The 18981-nt window shown below is 38.9% G+C and overlaps 1 protein-coding gene across 2 annotated transcripts in view; it reads left to right on the top strand.

Annotated features, from left to right (window-relative positions):
• The first annotated feature begins 879 nt into the window (after positions 1 to 879).
• SPATA7 (spermatogenesis associated 7) overlaps positions 880 to 18981 on the top strand; it is a 41600-nt gene continuing 23498 nt past the window's right edge. Inside the window, exons 1-4 of one of the 2 annotated variants that reach the window (XM_080593015.1) lie at positions 880 to 1104; positions 12419 to 12499; positions 13469 to 13561; positions 15120 to 15167. In XM_080593015.1, the coding sequence (XP_080449141.1) occupies positions 1059 to 1104; positions 12419 to 12499; positions 13469 to 13561; positions 15120 to 15167 (268 nt within the window). In that variant the 5' untranslated portion in view covers positions 880 to 1058. The remainder of the gene's footprint in view (positions 1105 to 12418; positions 12500 to 13468; positions 13562 to 15119; positions 15168 to 18981) is intronic. The other variant, XM_080593014.1, reaches the window with a different exon arrangement.

Genomic DNA, 18981 nt, shown 5'->3' on the forward strand with positions numbered 1-18981 from the left:
TGTGAACAGTTAAATGAAGCACCTTCCTACTGGCAAGAAGAAAAACCTCTTAGCGGCATTTCTTTCATCGCACCAACTTCGTGATTCTCTTTGGATTGGACTAATTACTGAGTGACAACTTCCTAGAAATGACTTGTTAATTACAAAACTGAGCTAAAATATCTGTAATTCCTTCAAAATGCATGCATCAACTAATGCGTGGACATTAGTTTTCCACAACAGAAACAAATATATAATTCTAATTTCATTATTAATGAGACGTCATTTTCCTTAGAAACTGACACGAGCACGAAGCTTTTCTTCCCAAACCTCCTCCCTCTAGCTGGAACAACACCCTTTTTTGAGGTGTTTAGCTGTGTAGGTGACTACACTACCCTATCTGATCAGGGAGCTTCACTCAAAATGAAGAATTTTCTTGCAAAAATGCTAGGGAGATTTCACGTTGGGTAAAATAGCAACCTACTTAACAAAAAGTCAATACAAACCTATCATTTCTTCAAAAACTAAAAACAAATGCATTAACAGATTGATCAGTGATAGGATCAGATGCTACTTTGCAGAAGTTCATGCTTGTGGATCATTTCTAAAGAGTTGTTTATTTGAAATTCCGTGCTCCACACTGGAAATGCTGTAGGTTCTGTGTTTGCCACTCCCCCCTCTAAAATACGAGTAATTTGGCTTAAGTCGCTCAATGGCAGCGATTACTGACTTCCAGTCAAGCCGCACACCTTTCACTGAGGTGGCGAAACTTTTGCTAGACAGCAGCGTATTGCTCCAAGAGGCTTCTAGCCACCGGGGACTCCCCTTTATCCCGAGTTACGGCACCGCCGCGCACACACCCTGCGGGGCCGGGCCGGGTCGCAGCCCAGGCCGGGTGAGCGCCCCCCGCCCCCGGGCCCGCCCCACGCAAGGCCGGTGCTGCGCGGCCCCCGGAGGCCGCGGGCTGGGCGCCGGGCCCCTGCCGTGGCCATGGCAACCCCCGCCCCGCCCGCCCGCCCGCCGCGGGGGAAGAGCCGCGGCCGCCGCCATCGGGCCGGGCGCTGGGCCCGGCCGCGGCCATGGGCATCGGGATGGAGAGCGGCGGCGGCAGCAGGCGGGGCCGAGGTGCGGGGCTCGGCGGCGGCGGCGGGGGGCGAGGGAACGGGCGGCGGGCGGGGCCTGCCCGATCGGGGGGGCCGGGGCCTGCCCCGGGGCTGCGGGGAGTCGGGGTGTGCCCTGCCCGCAGCTGCCGCCCTCCCGCAGGGGGGCTCCGGTGGGTGCCCCGGCCGGGCGGGCGGGCGAGGCTTGGCCGCCGGCCTGCAGCCGCCGTGGGCGGCTTCGGGTGGGCTCCGTGAGCCGCCCCGTTCTCGGGCGCCGTGTTTCGGTCCCCTGCGGGGCCAGCGTGTCCGTTCTCCCGAGTTGGTGCGGGGCTGAAGCTCAAGCGCTGATTTACTGCGGGTTCTGTGTGCGCAGTACCGCCGAGGTGGCTTTCGGGTGTGGGTCCGAGGGCTGTGGCCTGGTGGGGTGTTGCTGCAAACGTCGCGAAAATAGCAGGCTTGGAAGCTTTGAAGCTGGTAGAAAGCATTTCCTTCCCCAGGTTTGATCGGCTGTGGCTCTTCCTGTGAATAGTCACAGGGGCATTCACCATACACGATAAAACAGGCGTAAATATGAGAATATGTCTGCACAAGCCAACTGTAGCTCCTGGAAAATACCTGAAATATTCTTAGATGGGAGCTCGATGGCATGAACGGTATAAAACTATGGGTGGAATTACTCAGTGCTGTGCGGTAACGTCAAAAGTACATACGGCTGCATAAGGCCAGATCTAGTGAGATAACACCGTGCTTCCAGATTGCATCTTTGTGGTGGCAGATCAAGCCTTGAGTTAGTGACAGATGTCACTCCAAAAGATGTCTGATAACAGAGTTTTAACATGAGGTCTAATGCTACATGGAACTAGGAACTCCTGGGCAAAAACTAGGATCTTGTGCATCCATATTTATATATAGATATATAAATGCTATTTCAGTCCCCATAGTAGATGTTTTTTTTACATAGTGTGAAAGCAATTTTATTACAAGTCTGTCCTTTCTTTGACTTGGATTCATATCCGTTCATATTCTTGTTTCTTAAAACATTTTTATGGACAGTCAGGATGCTGATTGTCTATAAACCATAAAATTAGAATAAGTAAGGTAAAAGATCTAAATTTCATTCAGGTTGCAGCAAGCAAACAAGAAAGAATATAAATTAGCTCAAAATAGGAAATAATGTTTATTGGTTTCAATGGGAATCTATTACTTGTATGCATAGAAAGTTACACAAAGTATTTTGCAAGTGGACAGCTTGACATCTAGTTTCACAGCCACACATCCATACAGACAGCAGGGATTAGCACAGGCAAAGATGTTAATTCCTTACCGTGCTAACCTAGAAATCTGTGGGCCTGAGCAAAATTGGCAGAAAAGCCATTGAATTGCTTACAGTTTATGAAAGAGGTGGCATGCATCATATCTGTGAATAACGTGTGAGATAGTTGTGTCCATGCAACGTCTGTCCAGAATTAGTACAGAATAGGTGGGATGTCTTATTTCTTGTCCTGTTGTACTTCTTGCAGAGTTTCTTGTTCACACCTGGGTTTGTCATTGTAAAGGAAGAACCAAAGTTTTGTACTTGTTTCATATCAGGGGCTCTATTTTATCTAGTAACGCTGCTAGAGAAAAACAAAAATATTATAAGTTTATCAGCAAAAATAAAAAATCATTATTATTTACTGTACTACTTAAGATTTGCATGTAGATCTTTTAAGAGTTCAAATAAGGTTAAGATTTTTTTTCCATAAAAATACTGAAGAATTAACCCTATCTGTTTCCCGTATTCTGGGTATAAACCTCCAAGGTATTTACTGTAGTAATTTTAGGGGTTAGTTAATGTAGTCGCAGATTTGTAGTATGACCTCAAATAGTCTGAATACTGTAACTCTAAAAAGCATTGTTTTTCCAATCCAGTCTTCTGCATCGGGCTGTTTAACTGCCACAACCAGCGATTGGCACGTATCTGAACAGCAGTGAAATCATATGCTTATTGTTAATCGGTCACACACACTTCTGTCACTTTTATGTTACAGTGCTGGGGAAGTCATCATCATTGCTGCATGGGGGCTGCTGTTATGTTTAGGCAGTTTGTGCAGGCTTCAAAGATTCTAAAACACTGTAAAAATGCTTCATATATTTAAAGACACCACCATTTTATTTAGATTTTTCCTGCATTGCAGAAAATTCTTGTGCTAATCTGAAGGGTGGTCTGGCTGTTAACACACCTGTGCCTCCTGAGCTGCTGTTTGTTCTGTTTTCTTTCATTTTGTTTTCCCCTCTGTATTCCTTTATTTGCTGTTTCAGCAAACAAATTCTTACAGTCAAGCATTAGTTTGGTAATACTATTTTGATTATTGAGAAACTGAAGTTGCCTTTGACTAGCAGGGAAGTAGAAAAATAATGTATCTTCAAAGAAGGAAGAACATTTGGAAGTTAAATTTGAACCATAACCATGCATTTTAACAGAAACTGGGAAATGTTAATTGCTGTCCTTAACTTTTTACCAAACTAAAATCTATGCTCACAAATCGCTTAAATGTATCCTTAATTTGTCTCTTGGTCAAACAGTCCACTAAGTGACTTTTAGTCCCATGATAAAACTAATCCCACCTTCTTTCAGCAAATAATTTAAATTGCACTAGAACTTAAGTACCTGATCAGTCCCATTTCATTGCAGATTTCTTGCGTACTTCAAAAGAAATATGTGCTGAAGTAAACAGGATTCAAATCATTAAACCTACGTGCTGTTTTGCTCCAGACTGTGCTCTGCAACATCCTCTGCAGCAGTGGATCAAGTGGAGCAGTTTCCCTGATCTGCATTCTGCATGGGGCTGGTTGTGTCCTTTCAGTTAGAAATACGAGAAGGTGGAAAATGTAACGCTGATGGAAACGGGGGGAGGACTCCATGGAGGCACAAATTAAAATAACAGAAGAGATCTTTTCAATCTGTACAATACAAACTAAATAATATAGTGTGTATGTCTCTTTCTCTGTGCATATATATAGATGGTGTCTGCTGGTTGGTTTGGCACTAAATCTTGAAACACCTTCAAAATGCAGGTTCGTGGGGCTATGTAATGTTGAGTTTCTTGAAGCAGTAGAAGCCAGCACAAATTCATCAAGGAGGACTGAGTTTTTTGCAGCTCTCTGTGCTCAGGTCTGAGAGTTCTGGGCAAAGCTGTGCCTGCGAGCTGGTGCTCTGCTCACCTGAGTAACGGTGCCATGCCCACAGAGACATCCATACAATACATAGCGTATGCTCCTGGATTGCTCCGTGACGTTTTGCACAAGTGCAACTATCCAGTGAATTTTTCTGATTAGTAACTTTTCAAGTCAGACCCAAGCAAATTCTGATGGGATTAACTTAGTGGAATTTGCTTTTGCCTGCAGTTTTTATCACAAAATGTGCTGCTGACAGATGCAGCCATTTGTTTGTGCTTTGGGAGTAAAAATAGAGGAGTAACTTTCATCCAAAACTTCATTTATTGGTCAAATGAAGCCTATAGTTAGGAAAATTGTAACATTTTTCAAGAATTACTTCATCAAATAACTCTCGATTGGCCTATTTTAAGTCTACTGTACACTACTATTTCACTAGATTTCTTAAGCTAGTCAGAGGAGTTTCTGAAACTTAAATATAACTTTGGTTGAATAGTAGTCATATTCTGCATAAATGAAAACATTATTAGTCATAAGGGACTGAGAGACCTAACTCTTGCACATTAAGAGCAGATGTAAAGAAGAGCTTTTGTGTAATCCAGCATAGGCACTATTTATACACTTACTATCTAATTAATGGCTTAGAAGATTATGTATAGTGCACATGTCAGGGAATGATTCATTGTATTACTTTCATAATATTTTGCCTCTGACGCAAACGATCCCATACAAAATTCAAATGGAACGTTTGGGACTTCCAAAATTTCAAAATCTGGCTGTTGTAGCTTCTTGGGACTTCATTCATCACATTTTGCTTCAGAAAATTTAGAAGATAATGACTATATTTTTTCCTCTGGTTGGTATTCTCTCCAATCTTAATAAATCTTAAATGTAGTTCTGTTAAAAGCAGCTTCACAGCTAAGACTTTGTACTCTCAAAATTGATGGGAGTTTTTCTGTCACTGAAACCAGAAATGGGTTCAAGAGGCTTCTGTTTAGCTTTCATAAGCATGCACAAAAATTCAAGTGTCATTATGAAGTGCTCAGTTCTGCCCCGTGTAATTTTTTTTCAAATAAAATGGAACCCTATCGGTATATTCAGTAACCTGCTCAATCTCAAGCCATGTTAGAAGTTACCTCTTGTGACTGCATAGATACTGCAGAAAAGCAGCAGAGGCTTGCCATGTTTTAAGCTGTTTTCCTGAAAAAGGAGTCTGTGGGTGGGTCCCTGCTGTCTGCCAGCCTTTTCCTCTTTCCAGTCCTGAATCTGCTAGCCAATTTCACCCGGCTGTGAGTAAGGAGTAGGAGACACAGTGGTATGAACCACAGTGACGGGGCAGGAAAAAAACCAACAACAAATTAACATATATTTTTAGAGAAAGGCATTCCGTTCTGTGGCAATTCCCAGATAAGCAACTAGAAGATGAGCAACTAGTCAGCCAAGGATAAGCAACTCATTAAGTTAAACTAGGTGACCAGTTGTAACATATGTAATTAGACATAAACAGAGATAAACCAGCTAAGTATAACATGAACAGCACTTCAACAGCCACAGCTAAGCAAGTAGCGGATGATCGGGTGAGGGGGAAATGACTGCAGGTAAAGAAGACAAATAAGGGAAATTGAATGGGGTTTACAGGGTTTGGTAGGAAGATGTAAGCCACATTGATAGGAAATCAGGCCTTTTAAATTTATTTTTTCTAAATAATACCATAATTCTAATAGCATATCACAATTCTAATATTAAAGAAAAATAGAAAAATAGAAGTTACTTTCTTATTTAAATAAATTTAAATCCAGTGTGGATTTTCATAACCAGATTAATCTCTTAACATAAATATAGCAACGTAGCAACATTTGCTCTATATGTTTGTGTTTATTCATATGTACAACAATTTCCTTAGCAAAAAGAGAAAATGTATACTTTGATTTAGAAATCCTCATAGTACCAAAAAGAGAGGAACCTATTTTTCAGGTCCTAATGTCATTCCTTTAAATGTGACCTTTTCAGAAGCATTAGATTAGATGGTTGAAGGAGTTTTTATTGTTACTCCTAACTTATTTAGGACTTCACACTTCTGTTCCCTCCTCAGCATGTGTACAGCATTAGTGCTGCAGTGTACTGTAAGCTTGTGCGGCGTCAGAAGTATGAATTTGTAGCAGGAATCACACTGAAAAGATCTCCAGACTAGTCAGAGAAAGGGCGATAGAGCATCCTTGACTTCTGTTAAATTCCCAGCGCAAACCCCTCTGCATGGAGCTCCTGAGTTACCCTCTTGGGCAGAGATGTCTCCCTGTTCTTGATTTAGAGCATCGAGGGCTGGGGAGGAAGAGAAAAGGAGCTGGTGATGGAAGAGGCGGCACAAAACCTTTGGAAATCAGTGTAGCGGCTGGAGTACTTGCAGAGCATTTGTCCGTTTGGGTTGAATGTCTTCACTGGCCTGTGGGAGATAAATCCCAGCATCTCATGCAAACGCCGCGATTTTAATCCACCAATTTTAATACCACAGAGGCGCTCCTACAGCTCCAGCTGAGGGGCCAAGGTGCAGCTGGGAATGCCGGGATGCTGGAGCCCTGGAAAAATCCATCTCACAAAAGGGTTGGTGGCCCTGGTTTAATTCTGGGCACGTTCCTCTGGGACAGCTGGGGAGACAGGACTTCTAAATCCACCGAGGGCTAGGGGCTGTTTGAGCCTCAGCTGAGATCTGTAAGGAGCTCTTAGGAAAATACAGCGCTCACACGAATCCACGCAGCAAAGTGTGGAAGTTTGTGGCTTGTAGTGCTGCGTTTAGGTGCCTGAACCCAGTATCTCACCTTAAGTCTCTGTATTTTTTATGGTTTATCTTTGAAATAACAAGGCTTGGTGGATAAGGGTAGACTGATTGAATTTTTCCAGTATTTTTGATTTGCGGTATCCGAAGTATAAATATAGCAAGTCTAATAGTCGTGTTTAAACTCCTTCCTGTGAGAGCGTTATAATGAAAGCCTGGGCTTCTTTCCAGGACAAATTAATGTTCCAAATCTGAAATGGCTTTGTAGAAAAATAACTTCCATAAATTCTGCCCATTTACTAACAATTAGGAAACAAGGTAACAAACAGAAACCACCACTTTCCCGTCCTTTTTAGGACTGTAAAATTACAAATAAAGATAGAGTGCATTTTAAATGAAAATATAATTTGAACAATATATTATCATCAATCTCTTTAGAATAATGTAATTATTACTTATCTCAGATACCAGCTGGAAAAAAAATTATTCACAAAACTGTGTTTTGTTGCATTTTTTTTTCCTTCGCTGTATAGTGTCACACTTGAAGGGAAAGCCTACAAGAACAAGCGAATAGAAGCACTGACAAGAAACTATTTAGGACCTTATTATAAGGTCCTAATAATACTAAGGAACTAAACAAAACCCAACAATTTTTAGTATTTTTTTTTCTCTCTGTACTTTAGGACAACACACAGCATAAGAACCCTGGTGTTATATTCAGTTAAATCTATGAGGAAATACATGTTTAGATCATGCAGTTATATGTGTGGTGTATCGAAGGTACAAGTCCATTATACTTATCAGTTTCTGAGGCATAAATCTCAGAAAATAATTTCTTGAACTGGAAATGATCTTAAAGAGTTTCCAGTCCAGTTCTGGAAATCTATTTACGTAGATTCCCACTTCGTGACCGGAAGGTTTTTTTAATTTAAGAAGTAGAAAATGTGCATTTCAGTCCGGAAACGATTATTGCAAAAGCTGCTGTAGTACTTACTGCAAGTGCTGGCATCAGTTCTGCTAAGCCTACTTCAGACAAGTGGTCCTGTTCCTGAAGAAGTTACTGTTTTAGAACTAAATTCCCTCAAGAACAGTAGAAGAGTTTTCGCTGAAAAAAATCTCACTTGCATGAATAGGTTTGGAAAAGGAGGTGAAGTAGACAAAATGCATAATGCTTTCACTCTGTTCTCAGTCCAGGTGCTCATTATAATGTTCTGCTGTTATCATTTTATCAGGTTTTTACTTGGTTACTATGCACTTTGCTGAAAATCCCATCTCCTTTAAAATTCTCTTCTCTAAGCCTTCAGTTTAGGTTTAGTTGTTGCAGTTGTGCAAATAACATTGAAAACACGAACTGAATCTAAATAAATACCTGCTCAAGTCAGCAGACAACCCGAAACTATACTGGTGAAACATTTGAACGCTGACACCTTCTACCTCACTTGGATTGTTTCAAACAGACACTAAAATAAAGCAGATCTCCCCCACATACCAAGTCCTCCAGGTTCTCCTCTGGCATTAGCAACTTATATTTTCAGTGAGAATATATAAAAAGGTGTTTTGAGTTTCAGACTGCAGGTTTAGGGAGGATCGTGTCAGTAGTAGGCAATGTAGAAATGATAAATTTGATGGAACTTCTATATGAAACAGCTTCGGCCCTAAGAAGACAAAGGCTTATGTAGTAATCTTCACTCCTTTTTCCAATAGCACTAAGCATTATTTCAGCGAAAACGTTATCTTTGTGGCCTTTGTGATAAGTTGAGTACCAGTTTTGGGGAAACAGGTGGCTCACAGAGAAGGGAGCCTCCAAAGCCCACACTGGTGCAAAGGTTACAGAAATATCTCAGCGGCACAAGGGACAGAGCGTGGGACAAGGAACACGGGATGCCATGCGGGGACTGCAGGAAGCCTTTTTCACGAGTTCTGCTGTTTATGGAAATGTTTTAAAGTTCAAGATTGGTCTGTTCTATTTGAAGCTCTAATAAAATGTACGGTTTGCCAGGAGAGAGGACCCAGAATCCAACTAGATATTTTAAAAAGTTGCTCAGCATCAGCTGTTGCCCAGTAAGGCAGGGTTCTAAACTGGAAGAAAACGTCCATTGTTACTGGTGCTAATGGCTGTCAGCGTGTCCGGGTGCTAGCAGGGCCGTGAGCTGCGCCTTTCAGGGACACTTTTACTCCAGGACCTGCAATAAATGGGTCGGTGCCCAGCTAGTTCTTAAAGGGTTTCAGAGATACCTTTAAAAGGACCTCTTTACCAGTGGTGGCATGTTTCCTCTGGCTTTGGGACTTCTGCAAATTGGGGATTTGGGAGTGATCTCCGCTCTTCCCACGTGTCCATAATCAAAAAAATGTGGAGGAATATGTAGAATATTTCTCCCTTTCCGAGAGCTTTTCTAGCCTATGAAATAGGCTTTCTAGCCTATGAAATAGTGATGGAGACTGTTGGCGGAGGAGAGAATTTTTGTTTTATATGTTTTCCCCACAAGTCTGGTACAAATTAATTGCAAAGGGCAAAAAGAGTAGATGCAATAGTTCTTTCAATACAGTTTATGTGTGTGCCATCTGCTGGTGATGCAAAGGAAGTGAACATTTCAGAATTGCCTGATTTTTCTGTAGTGCTGGAGAGACCTGCAGCTGAGGACAGTAAAAGCAACAGCTTTCTGAGCCCCTCTGATGATCTTCAGCTAAGGGCCAAGGCATTTAGCTTACCTGGAGGGAGTCAACTATACTTGTAAGAATGTCTCTGTACTTTTTTCAGATGCCCCTGCTTACCCCACCATGTTTATTTCACATAAAAATTAGTTGGAGGTGGTTTTATAACTGTTTATCCAACAGTATCAGGTCTCCTAGAATTATGACATAGCTCTGAAGTATGGAAAATTTAGGTTACTTTGAGCAACTGTGAATGAAAACCTTCATATTTGTAAATGTCCTCTATAATATGGAGTATTGGCTTATTTCTGGTTTACACATTTTTTTATCATTAGGATAAACTTTTATATATTAAAATGTTATAATTTAAAAGTTTAGTTAACATTAGTCATCCCAAAGACTTACATTCTTTAGAAATTTGAACGTTGTAACTTCAGACGTCATGATTTTCAGGATGGTTTTCCAGCTGCACTGTGAATACCACTTCAGTAGTATTATGGTAGAGAAATACAATACTTAAACAGGGAAGCAAGCCATTAGTGGCAAAGGTTTGCAATCATTACAGAGGCAGTCATTCTAAATCTAATAAATTCTTGCTGTATGTTTGGGATTTTAATACTTTTTAAAAAATTAGTATTGTTTGTCCTTACGTATTTTCAAATCACAAATGGGGACGAGGAGGAATTGTGCCACAAGAGACATTTAAAAAGAGCCATTGAAAGGGACGCAGAAGAGCAGGAATGTTGTCCTTTGGCTTTAAAGAAAACGTTGTAAGGAAAAAACAGTTGCAGGGTAGGGCTGAAAAAATCTACGGTAGTGATTTTTCTTTCTGATCCCCTCACTAATGCTGGTCTGGCACCCTCCCAGCTGTGAGGTGTGGGGGAACAGTTCTTGCAGACATGGCTCCTACCATGCAAAGCCTTAGAAGCCCCTGCTGTATAACGGCAGATGTTTCTAAGTGCAAAATCCTCAGGCCAATTCAAAAATGCCTTGATATTTGTTGTGCCTCGTAAGAGTGAGGATTGAGCATATCAACCCAGACTTAGCGTTGTTTCACAACAGAGTCCCAATAAAATACTCTGCAAATTTCCACATATGCTAAGCATTTTCACTTTGTTTATTTTCTCAAGGTACTTTTTGTTGCTTTCCAAACTAGTCCTAGTCCTAATTCCTTTGAGGGAATTATATAAATAAATAAAACATTATTATATAAACATTCTGTAAGTAAACATGTAAATAAGTCATTGTTAAAGAAACCATTTCTTTTGACACAGTCTCTGCTAACAGTCAGGCACCATGTTAACCATCACGTGCAACATGCTGTTGCCCTTGAGGTTGAGCTGCAGAACGTAGTAGTTGGATCTGCAGGTGTAATAGTAGTGTAATAGGTATTATATAATGGTAGGAAATTGGGAGGGGAGGCAGGTGCTAGCCGTGTAAGAGGTAAAAAGCCAGCAGAAGTGGAGTTAAGGGGCTTTTTGAGACACGTATGGCATAAGCGTGGCTGTGTCTTTTGGCGTTACTCGCACTGGTGATCTTGTAATGGCATCTCCATTTGCTGAGCCAGCTGGAGGCCGCAGTGAAGAGATCCCCCTACTTTTTGGGTGGGTGCAAGGTGCTGCTCCACGCGAGGAAGGGCACTCGAGGCTTTGCCTCCAGCAGTGGGAGGCTGAAGGTGGCCAGCAAGTGGAGCGCCAAGGTGCCTGCCCTTCCTAGCGTGCACGGACATGGCGGCTGCGGCCTACCGAATTGAGAGAAGTAGGACAGGAAGGGGAAGATCATCATAATAATAATGTGTTTGTTGGAATTGCTCGTACAGTTCTACAGTTGGTTTTATGCATGTGTGGTATATTTATTCTCTTAAAGAAATCTTGTTTATTTTGCTTGATATTTTGAGCAGGGTGTTGAACACCTTAAAGGAATGCTTTGCATGCGCTAGTATTTGAAACAACAGTATACCTCCCGTTAAAATTTGTTCCAATAACGCTGCAGATTCTTAATAAAATTGACTGTGGATTGGTAGATCAAAGGTCACATCACAGACAGTACCACGCTTTTTTTCCAGGAAGGAGATAGGACTTTTAGCTCACATCTTTCATTTCTCAGAACAACGGGATGTTTAGGTTTAGTCAGCTTCTGCACTAGTCTGCAGAGTTACCACTCTGCAAACTTACAGAAAATTGAATGGCAAGTGAAATTCTTCTTAAATTAACAACAATATTTTTTTAAGATTGAGTGTTCTCACTGGTAGCATGATTTCTCAAACAAGCATAATTAATTTCTTTCAGTCTATTAAATTCTTATTTTTGTATGTTTCTAACCACAATCATTCCCTATATGCAGAATATTTTTCACATTAGTCATTGATGTCATGATAAAATTTGATCAGTAAACTTTTAAAATAAATTGGAGTTTAGCATAGGTACAGTAATTTGACCATGTCTTTGTGCAGTTTAATGAGCATTGTAAAGTTCAGATTAAGGTAATCTAGTGGTCTCTTCTGCTGTTTAAGCCCCTGAACCAATAAAAGTACTACCATCGTCTGTTACATTTAGATTTAGTTGCCTAACTAAACTGTTGTGTTTTAGTAGTAGTATAACATTTAAATAGCACTTTTCCTCTATGAAAAATGTACACTACAATCATTGAAGAGTTCTCTGAAGAAATATATATTTATATATTTATTATTATTATTATTATTTGCTTTATCTTGTCTTTCAAAATATGTATTTTCTCTCTTCTGTTTGACATTTCGTTAAAGTGGATGAATACCCAGCTGTGGTCATTCCCAGATGTGGTCCAGCAAGTCCATTTAAAGGACAGTTAAGTACTAAGAGTAATGGTAAGTAACACACTTGCTTTCACTAGAAAGTTGGAAAGGTTCCTTCTATGAACCTTTCTTGATTTCATTATTAAAATATTTATCTAATAAAAATCTTTGCATTGATCTATATTGGTGAAGTTTAATAGTACTTTCATTTAGTATGCATTACTGAAAGTAGTTTTGGGGAGTGAGTTTTGCCTTGACTGTTACGCTAGCTAACAACTGTTAGCAAGATATATATTTATATTTAGAAAGAGATGTTGTATCTATATTAGCTGGAATATGTGAGTTTCTGCTTTAAGAAACCCTTGAAGTTAAAGCTATTCAACTACAGTCAGTAGTTGAAATAGGCAAGTATATAGCTCTGTGCCTTAGTGCCACCTCAGACACTTCTTTCAAAAGAAGATAGAATGGAAAAACAAGAAGTTTCCATGCTGACATTTTCATAGTCCAACTTCAGCTACGTCCATAACTATTTTTTGAGCTAATGTAATGGTTCAGTGGGGATTAAAAAAAAAAAGTAGATAAAATGATACCATGTGATAGCAGCTGGTTAAGAAAAATGGTTTCCATTGAGCAAAGAAGCACATGTTAATTCTAAGTTTGTGGTTTCCTTGGAGTTAGATAGTGAGTTTGCACAAGGCAGAAGCTACACGTCTCAGAAACAAAGCTAGATTTAAATTGGTGCTGCAGGTTTGAAATTGCGCATTTTTGCACACATGAAAATCTTTCGGAGGCATGATGTTGGAACTGGGTCTTATGAAAGCAGAGTTTTATCTTGGTACTTGTTATATTCACTGCTGACGGGATAAATGTTAATAGCAAAACCATTTTCAGGTTCTTTTGGCTTTCATTTTTCTATTAGTGATTGACATCTGTACAGATATTATTTGGAAATAGTGACTTTTAGATTCGAATTGCAGTTAGTAGCTGGTTAAAATTTTAGTATTTTGCCTTTATAATGTTCAAATACTTTTAATCTTACAGCTTTCTGCATTGATTCCACACGAAGTCTTACTAACCAGTACCTGATCAGAGATCACATGATGTTTCATTATAACAGAATCCTTTCAGCCAAAGGTAAAAATGTGCATATGAATGAACTTTGTACTCCTAGGTTTAGCTATTTTTTTTCAGAATAGACACATATGAAGAGGGAGTGAATTGGATTGTCAGAAGCCGAATTTTCTTCCTGTTTCATGCTTGGACCAATGTCAGCGAGGAGATACAGCTGTTGCTTAAGACTTTTGTATTTTTGGGTTTCAAAGTTTTGTATGAAAACGTTTTGCCTCAAGTGCTACCAAAATTATGACTTTAATTTTAGGGTACTTTGTGCTGTATTCTTTTCATTCTGCTGTAGAGCTGCTGTGAAATAATATGGTGAGATGAAAAACATAGAGTTAACTGCAGTAGCAAATATACAGACTTTATTTCAGGAATGAATGCAGAACATTTTCAGTTAAACTCAGACCACTGTGCCTTTTTTTTTAGTTTTCAAAAATATTGTTTATCTTTTGTTCATATTAAACTCAGTGGCATTAATGAGTTTTAAGGACTTAGAAAATTGCCTTGTTTGCAAATGAGACAATCACATCACTAATCGATGTTACTGAGCACTAAAAATGCATATGAATTTTTGCACATATTTTAATGTTAGAAGGTACTTATGTTTGTCAAAAGGCAAATGTGAAAACTGAAACTTAGGAGCCTGTTGAGCTTGTATATGTTTGTATGTTTCTTAATTATGATGAGACCCCAACAATTTTTTTTTCAGATTTAGAAATGTGTGGTTATTCTCCTCTGAAATGACAATACCCCATTGTCAGTGCTAGAGCTGAAAACAATTATAGCTGAAGTTAATATTTTTTAAGGTCATATAAGAAGTAAGAATTACTGTTCAAGTTAATATCATGCACAGGACTAAGAAAAGTCTGTAGATAGCTGTTAATATTGTTTACAGTTCATAGCCTATTTTCATTTTTCGTGGCATAAACTTGTCTTGGGGATTTCAGTCATAGAGGTATGAATGCTAGGGCTTGGCAGGATGTCTTGAGTGTGTAACTTAAATGCTTAGAAGGTTGCAGGGTCTGGGTTATGAGATAAATGATTTTTGAATGCCTCCCAAAACATTATATGCTCTCTTTCTAGTTATTTTCAGAAATAGTGTTTTGGAGGTGGTTATGCTGGTTTTCCTCATCATCCCTCCTTTCTTAATTTTGCTTTAAAGACAAGCACACTGAGGCTTTTGATTCTGCCAAAGTCCATGCTCAGAACAAAAGTACTGTCATTTCTCTACCATGTAACATACTCAGTATCTTTGCAGTTAAATGCAGTCAGCACAAAACATATAGAAACATTTTGTAAGGAACCTTCATTTAAATGATGATTCTTCCTTCAAATATGCATTTTACTTCAACACTGTTATCTCTAAAATTCTCTGACTGTATAAATTTCAATTTAAATACACAGTAACTTTAAATACACAGCAACTAGCGTATTTTAAAGTAGATGGGGGGAAAAAGTCTGTGTTCTAATTAATTAGTATGTGTTTTGTTGTTTTATTAATGCATTTTTTTCTAGCCATGACAAATACTAAGTAAACACTCAACTGCTCACATCTATTTTTTCTTATTTTCAGCAGCTGTAGACTGTTCAGCACCCAGAAGTAGGCTGACCAGCATCAAACGTAAGTATCTGCAATGCATTAAAGCTTCTGTAAAACTAACTTAACAAAAAAGCCAGAGGAATAAAAGACAAATTATGACCCTTAATCAAGTGTATGTGTGTCTGCTTGCTTCTCAGCTTTTCTTATCCTGCTTCAGCTGTTTGTAAGAATCTGCAGTGAATGTAACACTAGTGAGATGGACCTAGTCTGTCAGTGATTAATTGTGCTTAGGATCACAAATAATTTTGCTTAGAATCCTTTTCATCAACACAGTGAATGGAACAGAAGAGGAGAATTTTAGGCATTTTTCTCTCTATTTCCTTGTGATATGATGTGAGCTTGAACTGTCAAGAAGAGAGCTTACCTAGTTTAAGGTTAAGACGAATTTTTGGAATGTGGCCACCTGGGAAACAGGACTGAAACTTACTGTTTCATTTCACAGAAAGCATAGCCAGTCAGAAATGCGCAGCCCCACGGCCTGGATTAACCTGCAGTTACTTTTCTTGGGAGTTGTCTCATTTCTTAACACTGTTTAAAGGTGTCAGTACTGTAGCCTTTCTTTATAGTGGTAGCTGAGGAAAAATACTTTCAAGTCATTGACTTAAGGAATACTAAATGAATTATTAATCGAAGGGGATAAATAGCAGCTGTTTGTTAAAACAACAAACATATATTTCTGTTATTTGATGTCTTTAATTCAGTTACAGAAAGTTCTTTCTCTCCAATTCAATATTCAGTTAGAACTGCTGAGATACTGGAAAAACTTAAGGCATTCATTTAGATACATCTTCAGAGTACAGAATACTTTGTGGTTAGTCTCATATCCAGTCAAGCAGGAGTGATACTGCATTGTAAAATGATTAGAGTAACTAGAGTTGATGCAGGAAATCACTCATCCATTACGCAGAAAGACTTTAGCATTTTGTTACAATTTTTTTCAGAGCTTGTGCATAATGGATTGTGAGTGAATTAAGGCAACAAGGTGCACCGGGATCAAAGATACTTTATGTGGATGTGTCTTCTCTTGCTTTCAAAAGGTACAGCACAATTAGGAACAGTATTGCAAAGATTTCTGTAGTCTGCAGATGGAGGTTTGGATTTTCAGATCACCTGTTCTACAGAGGCATCTGAAAAAAATCTGCCTTTCTGTAATCGGGCTGTACAAGATTTGCTTTGAAACAAGCATGAAAACACAAAGTTGATATAAGAAGAAAATGTACACCTACATATTTGTCTAATAAAAGCCTCCTGATGTTTTTTTCTTTCTGCACCTGCTGGAATCTTTCCTAGATTCCCTAATGAACAGTTATTTTCCCACACATTTTCAGGTCTTTCCAAACACCGGCAAATGCCCATTCATTTTAGTCTTCTTTTTTTACAGATAAAATGTTCCTGAGCTCAGAGCTTGTGTGTTTCACACGAGAATGAGTTTCCCTGAATAATATGTTCGTTTTAAAAGACATCTACACTGCCTTAACTCTAACAGATAATTGTCATGACACTAGCAGGTGTGCTCCCTAGTGAGGAATTTTCCATTTCAGATAGCAGGCCTTTGTGCAATCTGTTTCTCTTTCAGTTCATCTTATTCAAACCAGTGTCTGACTATGTAACTCTGGCCGAATCACAGACAGAACGTTAATCTCCTATACAGAGTGTGACGGAAACATTTCACCTTTGTATCTGCTCTTGCTTTTACCCATCTGTTTGATAAAATTTGTACACTAAATCTCACGAAATTGTTCTTTCACCTATTTTCAAGCCGGACTGGAAAGAGCTGCTGCTGTTTTTTACCTTATTAGAACATGCATATAATCAACTAAGAGCTAGAAGTAGTCTCCTTTTTACAAAGGAAAACATCTTAAAGCTAGGGGAAAAAGAAAAAAAAAACTTTGATAAGGAAAAAGACCCTCAATGTTTCAAGTTTCCTACTGTTGTTCTATCCTAAGACTTGAGAGTGTTAATTGTTAATGAGTTGAAATTTACTGTATTCTCCTGAAGTAGAGCTAGATCATAAAGTGAAGCTGAGAATCATAGTTGAGGGATTGGGATCCTAGTCAGTAGCACAGGATTCATTTGGAATAAATTTCTCCATCTCCTAGAGCTGAGTATCCAGTGCGGTTACAGCTTTTTATCCTTAAATTTAGTTTAGTTCTTCTAACATACGTTTTGTTTGCTTGATGTTTCTCACTGACAGGAATTGTGCAATTAGAAGGTGACAATGAATTTGCCATTTTTTAAAATCTGTTTAACAAATCAGTAAATATTGTATTTTCCCCAGAAAGTGGCTTCTAAAGACAATGTTATATCTCTACCCTAGTTTTCAGGTTTTATTTGTGAGGTGCTTTGTGTTCTCTAATAAAAATGAGAGTGGCAAGTGAAAGACAGAAAGCAAAATAATAAAGAAAACTTAAGTATACAGTATCTTTTAATCAGAATATTCATTTAGTCAGTATTTTTACTATACAATGTTGAAAAAGGTTCCCAATTATATTTTCATCTTAAATACTCTGGATAGAATACTATAATCACTTATTTGTCTTGCTCTAGGAGATATTTTTTTTTCCTGCGTGAGGAAGAGTATTTTACCATCTGATTTCACTGGAGTTTAGAACTCTTACCACTTGCCAGACACAAGACTATAAGTTGTATAGCTTCCTTGCTGGGTTTGTTAGCATTTCAAAAGAGGATCTTTCACCAGAGAGAGATGAACACAGGTTCGTAGATTTCCTCTGTAGTAATTTTCAACAACTCAATCAGTATGCATTGTAATCTCTCCTAATGTTTCAGATGTTTAACTTCTGTCATATACCTGCTTTCGCAGAATCAAAGATATGTTGGTTGTAAGGGACCTGAGGGGCTCATTTAGTCCTCATTGACCAACCTGTTCAAAATAGGACTTTGGCTAACAGGTGATCAGTCAGCCAAGTCTTCAAAACCTCCAGGGATGGAAACTCTGCAACCCCAGTAACCTGTTCCAGTCTTGTGATATTTGCTTAGCAAAAAGACTTTTTCCTGATGTCCAGTTTGGACACTGTCAGGTTTAGAACTGAATTTACTCAAAAGTGTTTATCCTGGGAATTCCAGTTTTTAAAAGTAAATTTTAGATGGTGGAATATAAGATTTTCAGGTGCCATAGTTGAAATTGTTGCTTCATAATGGTCAGTGCAAAAATGTCTCAACCTGAAGTACAGGATGCATTTGTACGAGATACTCAAGATTATCCCTTCCTAATAAAGATGTTTGAGGATTAATGTCTTAAATGTGTGAATGTAGTTGACATTTTTTCTGACCTGCTTTTTTAATATGTTTTGTCACCTGACTGTGATCACTTTATAAACAGATATCACTTTATAAACTACCACGCAGGCTGAAATTTGTGCAGACTTAGCAAAGGGATAATTCCATGGGGCACATTTACTTTCAACTTATTACTGTTCTCACAGCCTTCAAGGTATTTAAGGTTAAGATACTCAGACCTCCTTGTCCAGTGTCTGCCCTGCACTTACACACTCTTAGAATGCTTAGGTGCTCAGAATGAAACTGAAAATTATTTAAATTAGTTTCATACCTAAAAATAGAGTATTTGTAGTGGTTTTTTTTCCTACTGTTCTAAGCATTATTTACAAAGAACTATAGATTTCAATACTGTAATAATAGTTCAACGAAGTATTACATATTCAAATATTAAGCTCAATGCTAGATATCATTTGTGTCAGGTAATCCACCAAAATAAGTTTTATTTCTTTGTCTTTTGTAAAACAGAATATGTGTAGATGACAGCTAGTAGCTCAGGCAGTAAGAACATTGAAAATGTGCTCAGGAATAAAGCAGTAAA

The sequence above is a fragment of the Anser brachyrhynchus genome (genome assembly GCF_964034855.1).
Source record: "Anser brachyrhynchus genome assembly, chromosome: 5".
Lineage (NCBI taxonomy): Eukaryota > Metazoa > Chordata > Aves > Anseriformes > Anatidae > Anser > Anser brachyrhynchus.